Consider the following 12,425-nt stretch of genomic DNA (forward strand, 5'->3'; position numbering starts at 1 on the left):
TGGGGTTGGAGAGTCTTGAGTCCCTTGAACTGCAAGGAGATCCAACCAGTCCATCCTAAAGGAAATCAGTCCTGAATATTCATTGGAAGGACTGATGCTGAAGTTGAAGCTCCGATACTTTGGTCACCTGATGGCAAGAGCTGATTCATTGGAAAAGACCCTGATGCTGGGAAAGACTGAAGGCAGAAGAAGGGTATGACAGAGGATGAGATGGTTGGATGACATCACCGACTCGATTGAGTTTGAGCAGGCTCTGGGAGTTGGTGATAGACAGGGAAGCCTGATATGCTGCAGCCCATTGGGTTGCAGTTGGACACTACTGAGCAACTGAACTGATTTTCTTCTCCAGGCTCTTCAATCTGTCTGCTGTCCCTGACCCCAGGCAGATGTAGGCACTACTTTTAAAGCCCATGAGTTCAGAGGGGGCAAAACAAAGGCAAATCTCTGAACCCCCAGGGAACTGCCAGACATGGAAACATCCCACCACAAACCTGAGCACAAGTTCTGTGTTGGCCTTTCCCACATTGTCAAACTGCACAACACAGATCACTGGTCCCCCCTCAAACAGGGCAAGGAAAACCACCAGAATGCTCTACAATTTAGCAGCCTTTTTTTTCACTGAGCACTCCCCATTTAAGTTATTAGATTCGTTTCAAAAAGTTGATTTTAATAGTTTTTTTTTTTTTTTTTTGCCAGCTTAACATTTGCTTCAGAAAAAGGAAGTTTCTCTGAAACTCTCCACTTTGTCACTCTCTATGTAACCTTTATAATGACTGTTTTAGAAATGAAGGGCAGATTAGTGGTTGCCAAGGTTTGGAGGAATGATGTAGGAGAGAGATGAGTGGCAACAGAAGCGATCCTCACGGTGTTGGAATATCTTGCCTGTGGTAGATACATGCACCTACACAAGTGATAAGTTGTTTGGAATTACATACACCATATACACACGGTACAAGACTGGGAAAATCCGGGTAAAACTGATTATTTATATCAATAATCTGATGGTGACTTATTGTGGTTTAACTAACACTGGGGTAAGCTGGAGCAGGTGTACAAGGACCAATTATTTCTTACAACTGGAGGTGAGTCTAGATGTCTGAATAAATTTCAGTTTAAAAATTCAAAGTATTCAGATAAAAATGAGGAAGCATTTAGGAATACAATAACCCAATTTATTTCACTTTTCCTTTTTAATGTGTCCACAAGTTATATAATAAAAACCTATGCTTACATAAATCTATAACAGTTCTTTAATTAAAAATAAAATTCTAAATAAGAAAGCACCACATTATAGCATAATTCTTAGTGATCTTTTTTAGTGGCACATGAAATAACTGAGCATCTTACAGTTCCTATCAGTTTAGATCTGATGATTTAGGGTGTTTGGAAAGAGGTTGACAAACTGGTCTATTTTGGCTCATAAATAAAATCATCAGCTTTGGCACTGATCATCAAAATGTCTGCAGTAAACACAGTGATGGCAACTAGTACTGTAGCGGGACAGACAGAATCAGGAGAGATTATCCATACTTTAATTTATTATACATAAAAGACAACAAACAGCAAAAATGAGAAAGTAATGTATAAAACTTTAATAAGAAAAACAAATGACAAAATAATCATTTAATTTTTTGTGCAAATACTTAAGCATTTTCACATACTTGTTACTAAAACATACATAACTCAAAATGCTAAATAATTCTAGTTTTTGACAAAATTCTCTAAAGAATGTGTTGGTAAAAACTCAAAAGTTGTCTAATAAGGTGTGCAGGATCTTGCTTATTTACTATCTATCACAGATATTAAAATGATTATGTTTGAAGTCAATTCAAACATTTACAGAATGCCATTTAGGCCTGATATTTAATTAAATGAAAATATCGGAGAAATTGATATTTATGGCACCAGGTTACAAAGAAGCTTTATTTAAACTATCTGTCAAAGTTTTAACACCAGAACCAAAGTCAAATGTACGTAAATGAAACATAAGCTATTCTTGGTAGTAGTATAAATTTTGTCCTATGGGTATTACATTTTCAAGTTATTTCCTTTAAAATGAAACTACTTAAAAGGAAAATTTAAGTATATCTCATAGATTACTCTGTACATTTATCATTCTATAAGCAAATGTGTTAGTAATTAACATATTAAGGTCATAAATCATTACCCCTTATGTCAAAGGCCTCTTACTCACTGATTTAGACACTTCACTTTTACGTGTGTCACGGAGTTGAAGTCAGCCCACACATAGATAGCAGGTTAACAGCAATATATTTTCCCTGTAATCAGGCTTTCACTTTCTTATTGGAATAGGGTTTGGAGGTAGGAGGATTGAAAGCACTAGGGTTCAAAAAAATTTGTTTTATCAAAGGAAAAAGATTCTTAAAGAATACAATGATGGTAATGCTCCTAACAGCACAAATCCTCATATTGAATGATTGTGCCACAGAAAAAATACTGTAATGCTTTAAACAGAATTTTAAACTACATTAATGACCAACTTTCAAACAACATGCAGTGACCAGAGTGTTAAACTGTCGTCTCATCAAGCTCTGCAAACACTCTCAGTCTTCACTGTCTGAACAGATCAGTTTTAGCTTCTTCATAGTCCTCCATCTGTCTTTCAACATGACGCTTGTTCGGTTGTTGAATTCATAATGTGATAGTATTTTAGACCAATTTCCCTCTCCGTATTTCCTCACGCCAGATCTCAGATTCTTGTCTTCTTCCCAAAGCCATGCCTTTTGATGAAAAGTAGGATAGTTAATCACAGAACAGTTCTTGACAAATAGCATTAGTTTCGGGTGTACAACATAATGATCCAGTATTCATATGTATTGTGAAATGATCATCACAATAAGTCTAGCTAATATCTGCCAAAAGTGGATAAAAAGTAGAACAGTTATTCCCAGAAACAATTCTTTTAGTTTTTTCCATTTATTTTTATTAGTTGGAGGCTAATTACTTTACAATATTGTAGTGGTTTTTGCCATACATTGACATGAATCAGCCATGGATTTACGTGTGTTCCCCATCCCGATCCCCCCTCCCACCTCCCTTCCCATCCCATCCCATCCCTCTGGGTCATCCTAGTGCACCAGCCCTGAGCACTTGTCTCATGCATCCAACCTGGGCTGGCGATCTCTTTCACCCTTGATAGTATACTTGTTTCAATGCTGTTCTCTCAGAACATCCCACCGTCGCCTTCTCCCACAGAATCTAAAAGTCTGTTCTATACATCTGTGTCTCTTTTTCTGTTTTGCATATAGGGTTATCATTAACCATCTTTTTAAATTCCATATATATGCGTTAGTATACTGTATTGGTCTTTTTCTTTCTGGCTTACTTCACTCTGTATAATGGGTTCCAGTTTCATCCATCTCATTAGAACTGATTCAAATGAATTCTTTTTAATGGCTGAGTAATATCTGAAACAATTCTTTAAAAAACATATCTAAATACACATTTTAAAAAACCAATATGTTACAATTTCTTAATGGTGGAAGAAATTCTGTGAATATATCTTAGATTTCTGTAAGATCTTGTTGTGGTGATATTGTCAAGGGTCCTGACTATATTACTGTTTATTTTACATGACACACTATGACTCTGCTACCCCACATCAGACAGCTGTAAGGTGTGAGAACTAAAGTAAAAGTGAAAGTGAAGTCGCTCAATCGTGTCCGACTCTTTGTGACCCCATGGACTGTAGCCTACCAGGTTCCTCTGTCCATGGGATTCTCCAGGCAAGCACACTGGAGTGGGTTGCCATTTCCTTCTCCAGGAGATCTTTCCAACCCAGGGATCAAACCCGGGTCTCCCGCATTGCAGGCAGACGCTTTACCATCTGAGCCACCTGGGAAGCTCATCCATCACAAACCCAATTTGTCTGGCTTATGCCCACAATGTCTCTTAAAATTCTATAGCTGTTAATAGATTAGAGATATGTCTCTCTCCCTCTTCCTCTCTCTCATGCGTCCTCAATCATGTCCAACTCTTTGCGGCACAATGGACTGTAGCCAGCCAGGCTCCTCTGTCCATGGAATTCTCCAGGCAAGAATACTGTTTATAATAGCCAGCACATGGAAGCAAGCTAGATGCCCATCAGCAGACGAATAGATAAGGAAGCTGTGGTACATATACACCATGGAATATTACTCAGTCATTAAAAGGAATACATTTGAATCAGTTCTAATGAGATGGATGAAACTGGAGCCCATTATACAGAGTGAAGTAAGCCAGAAAGAAAAACACCAATACAGTATACTAACTAACACCAATACAGTATACTAATACAGTATACAGTATACAATACAATACATATATACAGTATACAGTATATATATGGAATTTAAAAAGACGGTAACAATAACCCTATATGCAAGACAGAAAAAGAGACACAGATGTATAGAACAGACTTTTGGACTCTATGGGAGAAGGCGAGGGTGGGATGATCTGAGAGAATAGCATTGAAACATGTATATTATCAATTGGGAAACAGATCGCCAGCCCAGGTTGGATGCATGAGACAAGTGCTCAGGGTTGATGCACTAGGATGACCCAGAGGGATGGATGGGGAGGGAAGAGGGAACGGGGTTCAGGATGGGGAACACATGCAAATCCATGGCTGATTCATGTCAATGTATGGCAAAAACCACTACAATATTGTAAAGTAATTAGCCTACAACTAATATAAATAAATAATAATAAAAAAGAATACTGGAGTTGTAGCTCTTTCTTCCTCCAGGGGATCTTTCCAACCCAGGGATTGAACCCGAGTCTCCTTTGTCTCCAGCACTGGCAGGCAAGTTCTTTACCACTAATGCCCACCTGGGAAGCCTTAGAGATGTGTAGGATTCATGTAATACCAAATAGAACTCATGAATATTTAATTCTTCCCTAATGAACTCAGTGAAAACCCTGTTCTATGTTGGGAAAAGTACATACACACACACACACAAAACTCAAACCTTCTCACTTCCTCCAACAGATTTCTGAGAACACAACTAACACAAACTAATTAGAGATACATTATTTTGTTTTTGGAGAAAATGACTGATAAATTTTAAAAACCAAATTCAGTATTATACACAGAAAAAGATTACTGGCATTTGCTAGAGGTGACCAACTAACTATTCCTTCTACTGACATGCTGAGGAACAATCTATAGGGTCATCTGAATGATTATTTACTGTTTCTGAACTATGAATGATTTCCCCAGCTGACTCACATTTGGTTTAAAAATTCATCCATCATCAGTCATGAATAGGCAAATATTGTATGATTTCACTTACGTGAGATATCTACAATAGTCAGATTCCCAGAAACAGAAAGCAGAACAATGGTTGACGGGAACAGGAGGAGGGGAAATGGGGGGCTGTCTAATGAGCATAGTGTTTCAGTTTCGCTAGATGAAAAAGCTCTGGAAGCTGCTGCACAACAATGTGAATGCATTTAATGCCAGTGAATCATACACTTAAAAAACAATTAAGGTGACAAATTTTATGCTATGTTTTACTACAAATACATTTTTAAAATGAATAAAGGTCTTGAGTAGAACAATTCTCCAAAAAAGATATACAAATGGTCAATAAGCACTTGAAAACATGCTCAATGTCACTTAATCATTACAGAAAAGTAAATCCAAAACCCTAGCAGATATTGCCTCAAACCCATTAGGAGGTATACCATCAAACAACCAACCAAACACAGAAAATAACACGTGCTGGTGAGGATATGGAGAAACTGGAACTCTTATGTGCCACTGGTGGTAACAAAAACTTGTGTGACTGCTAAGGAAAACAGTGTGGTGGTTCCTTAAAAATTAAAAGCATCATGTGACCCAACGATTTTACCAGTGGGGAGAATTCTATATTCTTTTGTATATAGCCAAAAGAACTGAGTGCAGAGACTTGAAATTTGCACACCCCTATTGACAGCAGTATTACACATAATAGACAAAAAGTGGAAGCAACTCAAGTGTACGTTGATGGAGAACTGCATAAGCAAAATTTGGTATATAAACACAATATCATTAGCCTTAAAAAGGAAGATTCTGACACATACTACAAGGGAAACGATCTTTATCTTGTCCTCAAGGTAAATGAGGACATTATGCTAAGTGAAAGGAGTCAAATACAAAAGAAAAAAATACGTAGATTTCCACTTATATGAAGTACCTACAATAGTCAAATTGAGATAAAGTAGAAAGTTGGTTGCCAGATGCTTGTGGGGGTGGGGTGAATGAGGTGTTACTATTTAATGGGTACAGAGTTTCAGTTTTGTAAGATAAAAAGAGCTCTGTGGATGAATTGTGGTAATGGTAGCACAGGAGGTGTTTAATGACACTGAACTATACACTTTAAAATGGCTAAGATGGCAATTGAAAATTCACTGGAATATTCGACTGATGCTGAAGCTCCAAAACTTTGGCCACTTGATGACTCATTTGGAAAAGACCCTGATGCTGGGAAAGATTGAGGGCAAGAGGAGAAGGGGGCGACAGAGGATGAGATGGTTGAATGGCATCACTGACTCAATGGACATGGTTTGTGCAAACTCCGGGAGATAGTGAAGGCCAGGAAGACTGGTGTGCTGCAGTGCATGGGGTCACAAAGAGCTGGACATGACTTAATGACTAAACAATAACAAGATGCAATTAAAAGGAGGGAAAAGAGAATCCAGCTTAACTGTCTGACATACCAAAAAGAAACTCAAGGTGCTTGTACACAAACATGAGATCAAAATTATCTTGTGTACGACTCAATGCCATAAAACTGGCAGTGAGCACCACTAAACCTCCTGCGGAAGTTTGTCTGAGCTGTCACCTATCAGCAATGGTGCTGCCTACAAGTGTAGGCTACTCACCCTCTAGACAAAGACCGACATCTGTCCTACGACCTTCTGTCCTGACAAGCCAGCCCACTTCCCTCACCAGTCACCACTCCTAAAAGCCTCACCATACTCCTCATTACTAACTGACACAAAACCAAAGGAGATATAAATTCTGCATGTGTGCAGTGAGGAGTTTAAAGGGGAGAGGGATGTACTTACTGATTAATCTCTGGGTTCATGTAAATCTTTTCAGAATGTGATGAAAGCTATGGATCCACTTTGCAGACAAGTGAAGGTACATAAAATTTTACATGAAATTTCAGGAGCCATTTAGAATCCTCTTAAAAAAACCTATCAATTTTATAGTCTTTCAAGTTAAGAATTTTTGTTGTGTAAGAAGCTGCCATACATTTATTCTGTTTTAAAAAGTAGGCTTTGATTTGTGCAAATCTTATATACATAGCACTGTTTCCTTGTTTTAATCTCAGTAATATTTAATAGAGAGCACAGATGATATCTGATAAAATAAAAAGCCCTTTCTCTGAAGAAATAACATTCTCTGCTTGAATACTATTTAGGTTCTATACTATTTAGTGCAACCAAAGTTTAAATGGTATTTCCAGTGGATCATATACAGCAACGTTAGGCAGGCTACTACCCCCTGTATAGCGCAGGAGTCAAACAACGGTATTTACATTTTAAAAAGTTGCTTTCAATAAAGAGAAGAATATGTGACAGAAACTGTATATGGCTCACTGCCTAGCCCTTTATAGAGTTTGTCAACCTTTGATCTAGAAGTTATAATTTTGTCAGTAAAAGTTAATTGAAAAGCACAATGTTTAACATTAAACATTTAATTTTTTTTCTTCTACTGAAAAGGAGCAACTGTAACTTGATATATTATTGTTACTTCATGATTATGGCTTATTTTGTTTGATCTCAATGCTTTTTTTTTTTTTTTTACAGTCCTTGCTTAATTTCATCTATGATTTAAAGGGGAAAGAGTCTTAAAAAACACCATATGGAATATATTAGTAATCATACAGCAAACAGAAACTATAGTCCTCCATCCCTGGTTGGGAAACTAGGATCACTCAAGCCACACAGCGTGGCCAAAAACAAAAATAAAAGAGAAAACTTAAAGAGGTCAACCTCTATTGTTCATAGATGGAACTGAATAAGTGACACAATGGACTTACCAGTGTTAAGATTAGAAAGAAAATATAAGGACAGCATAATTTCATAAGTTTACTTTTTTGCTTAACATGCTTTCATTTCTTTACTTTGTACTGGTGACCTATTACACTAGATTCCCTCCATAGTGACACATGGTTAACTAAGAGTCTAAGATAATGTATTTCAGGTCAAGAGCAAAAACTGTGCCCTTGGTACTATTCTGTCTTTTGCTTTCTTGAAAAAAATAAAATTAAATCTAGCCATGCTCATAACTCAAGATATAGACAGCACAGAACAAATTAAAATGCACTGATCTTTTCTTTCCTTAAGGTTAAAAAGTTATACAACTTACATTTTAAAATTGCATATCACTTCTAATGTCTTTTAGGAAAAAAACCCAATGCTTTAAAAATGGTATCGTTTATTTACACCAATGTAGTCCTTGGATCTAGTGCTATGTCAGTAAATGGCACAGGCATTTTGCACTTTCTTATCTGTTGAAATGTATACCTTCTAGCCTAGTTTGGTCTATTTTTAAAGCCTGATTTGGTGTGAGTAATCAAGTCAAAAATCTAAACTTTGAAATATGTAATGAGCAACTACCTTCCACTAGTTCATATAAATCATTTCAAAGGCATCTATTTTATCTGATAAATAATAAATCTATACTTTGGAGAAGGGATTGTTCCTTACATGGCCACCAGGCAAGTTACAGGCTTGTTCTACTGTATTCTCCAGTAATGACTTGATGACTCAAAGGTCTGCTCCTACCTGCCCCCTTTACTTCTCTCAGATAAGAGAAAGCCAGAGCTAAAGTGGTGACCTCTTTCTCCCATGACACAAAACCTTCAGATTGGCATTGTTCAGGAATATGGAGATCTCAGATGCTGCGGAAGCTGCCAGAGAGAGACTCAACTGTTCTAGAAACTGAGAACCATAGTAGTCCCCAAACAGAAAGAAACCTTGTGTGTGTCTCTGAGAATAGAACCTACCAGTTTTCTACCCCTTTACTTTCTGCCTCAGAGGAAAGATGTGGGAGGCAAACATAATCATATAAAATACTAATTTTAAAAAGCAGCTGGATTTAGAGACCTGATTTCTAGTCTTCATTATAAAGCACATATTCTTGTGGGTTCATAACTGAGTATTAAGTATTGGCACCATCCAATGCAGGACATTTTTTCCCAAGGGCCAACTGGATTCCCCCCACCAAAGTTTTTATACTGAGCAGATGCTGTGTCACAATTGTGGTGGTGCAGTTCTGATATCCTCTAAACTTTATGGGTTCATAAAACAGGAAGGAGTAAACTATCAGTCTGAAAGCACAGTCCATTCCTCCCACTGTTTGCAGTAACACATGGATGCTATTTTAAACAGTGTGCCCTTGTGCTGCTCAAGTCCAGCTGGTCTACCACCCCAGGGTCCATACTGAAACACCAACTGACTGGAGAGAAGGGGCTTTGGAGCTTTAAAAACTGAAACATCCTTCCACTTTCTCACTCCGATTCCTCAAACAGAGTTGGGAATAATGTTCTTTTCATCTTTCCTATCCTATCCTTTTTTTCTCTTACTGTGAAAAATAATAGTCAATCTCAAGACACAGACTGAACTCATTGCCTGCTGAGACAGGACTGTTGGTTTGTTTCTTGTCATATCTGTATGTTGGTGCCGTATGTAGTATAGGCATGTTTTAAAATAAAACAGATGATATATATTAAACAATGATATCATTTATAATTTAAAAATACTGTATAATAATTCCCATCACATACCATCCATGGGAAAAAAGTCTTTATTGTTGAAAGCCACTTACTTTTCTTCTGAATAAATTTACAAAGGACGGCCTCTTTTTAAATTGTGATAAGGCAGGCAAAAATACCTTTGTTTGTTTAACATACAAATGCAGGAGAAAGAAATTGTCCAAGAAACTGTGCAAGACTACTGTAATCAAAATTTTGAAAGAATTCAAATCTCAATACAAAATAAGATAAAATTGGTCGTTCATTTAACAAGTTATCCCACCAAAATGCCAACAGTAGAAAGCTAGAAATAAAACCAGACACAGAATTTTTTGGCATAATAAACAGTGATAGACAATATCACCTATATTCTATTCTTTAATTTCACAGTTGATATCCCACATGTTGTTTCAAATATAAAAAAAAGAGAAACTGTTTTCTTGATGTATATCTCTAAGTAACACCTATAATTCCACTTAGAATTGTTACCAGAAGAACCACAGGGAAAGATAAGTATATAAGGCAGAGACTTCTGGATTTTAGACCAACCTGGAGAGTCCAGGACTTGACCCTATCCCAACATATCAACAATGAACCATTTGCAAACAGCTTATAAAAAAAAAAAATCATCTTAAATAATTTACTCATCTACTGTAAACAACTAGAAAACCAGATAAAATACAATAAACAATGGTTTCAGAAACTGGACAGATAGCACAGGACTATAATCACTGAGAGGAAAAACAAATGAGTGAGTCCTAAAACTGACTCAGATTTCTGAATAGGAAAATTCTATATCAAATGGTATCTCCTTTTTTAAAGCACACAAAAATCTTATTTAAACTGAACCTCTGTTAGGAAGATACGAAAGTAAGTTTTACCGTGTGGATTTAAGTTTTACCCTACATCTGATAAATGGACTGTAGGATGGATAATTCTAAATAAATGTCATTAATACCAAGCTTAAGATTATCTTTAAAATGTGAGTGAACTCTGAACAGGCATTTTGATCAACTTATCTAAGATGGCAAAGAGGAAACATTTTATTCTCAAGATTTTTTAGAGTTGAACAGAAATAATGTGAAATAATCACAATTACTCCTTATGACTTTAACATACATTTAGCATTATTAAAGTAAAATAAACAAGTACCTGTTTTTTCCTAGATCGATGCTTTTCAGGAGTTACAGGCTGACTTTTTAAAATACGTATTCTCTTGCTTTCAGTGGCTCGCCTACTGTTCTCCTTTTTCTTTCTTCCACCTAAAAGTAGAAACACTGTCATCAAAAACTGCCCACATTAAAAGATTATATTTTTAAAGGTTATCATGAAATTCCTATTTATTTTATAGCTATTAAAAAAACCTGTTTAATCTTTTTCCTTTGAATCTGGAAGCAATATGGTATAAATGCAAAAATCAGCCTTTGAAAATCAGGGGGCATGTGTTTCCTTTCCAACAAGGGCCTGGCAGAATCGCTCCTGCAGAGGGTGGCGAGAAGGGGCACTCTGCCATCAATGAGATGGCACCATCAACATCCACAAATTTATCAATGGAGTAGGTTTCAAGAAGCACTTGTGGGGGCTTCCCTGGTAGTCTCGTGGTTGAGAACTTATGTGCCAACGCAGGAGGCACAGGGTTCAATTCTTGCTCTGGGAGGACCCCACATGCTGTAGGCAGCTAAGTCCAGGTGCCCAGAGCTCAGGCTCTGCAATCAGAGAAGTCACAGCAGTGAGAAGCCCACACACCACAACTGGAGTCGCCCTGAAGCCTGTACATGGTAACAAAGACCCAGTGCAGCCAAAAAGAAAGAAAGAAGACCCTCTGGCATTCAAAGAGATCTGGAAAGACGCCATGAAGGAGATGAGAACTCCGTATGTATGCACTGACACTGCGCTTAACAAAGCTGCCTGGGCCAAAAAAATAAGGACTGTCTCATACTGCATCTAGCTGTGTGCGGTTGTCTCAGAAAATGTAATGCTGCTGCTGCTGCTGCTAAGTCGCTTCAGTCATGTCTGACTCTGTGTGACCCCACAGATAGCAGCCCACCAAGCTCTGCCGTTCCTGGGATTCTCTAGGCAAGAACACTGGAGCGGGTTGCCATTTCCTTCTTCAATGCATGAAAGTGAAAAGTGAAAGTGAAGTCGCTCAGTTGTGTCCAACTCTTAGTGACCCCATGGACTGCAGCCCACCAGGCTCTTCCGTCCATGGGATTGTCCAGGCAAGAGTACTAGAGTGGGGTGCCATTGCCTTCTCTGCAAAATGTAATGAGGATTCATCAAAGAAGATTTATATATTTGTTATTTATTTAACTACCACTACTTAAAAAAAATCTACAGGCAGTGTGAATGAGGACTAACTGCTGATTGTCAAAGTTATAGAGCTGCAAAAAACCAAACAAAACAAAGAAAAAAAATCAGAGGGAATGTGCTTTGAATCTTGATTCTCTCATGCCTCTGAACAAGTCATTTCACCTCCCAATGCCTGTCTTGCCATCATCTGCTAAAAAAAGGAATATTTACCTTATAGGATCATTGTAGTTTCTTAAAGTAATGTTTAAGGAATATCTGACACAGTATAAGAAATAAATCTTTCTCTCTTATTTACAGTTTAGTAGGATAAGAAATAAATGTATATGCAACTGAAAAGAAATAGAATGGTCATTATTGAAAGAAAAG

At 37.3% G+C, this 12,425-nt stretch overlaps 1 protein-coding gene across 2 annotated transcripts in view; it reads right to left on the bottom strand.

Moving 5' to 3' along the window:
- Positions 1-1,577: 1,577 nt before the first annotated feature.
- TERF1 (telomeric repeat binding factor 1) overlaps positions 1,578-12,425 on the bottom strand; it is a 39,873-nt gene continuing 29,025 nt past the window's right edge. For both annotated transcript variants that reach the window (XM_065902870.1, XM_065902868.1), the window contains 2 exons: positions 10,902-11,011; positions 1,578-2,741 (listed from right to left, as the gene is read on the bottom strand). In XM_065902870.1, coding sequence (XP_065758942.1) covers positions 2,565-2,741; positions 10,902-11,011 — 287 coding nt within the window. In that variant the 3' untranslated portion in view covers positions 1,578-2,564. The remainder of the gene's footprint in view (positions 2,742-10,901; positions 11,012-12,425) is intronic.

Source organism: Muntiacus reevesi, chromosome 12, assembly GCF_963930625.1.
Source record: "Muntiacus reevesi chromosome 12, mMunRee1.1, whole genome shotgun sequence".
In the NCBI taxonomy this organism is placed as follows: Eukaryota; Metazoa; Chordata; class Mammalia; order Artiodactyla; family Cervidae; genus Muntiacus; species Muntiacus reevesi.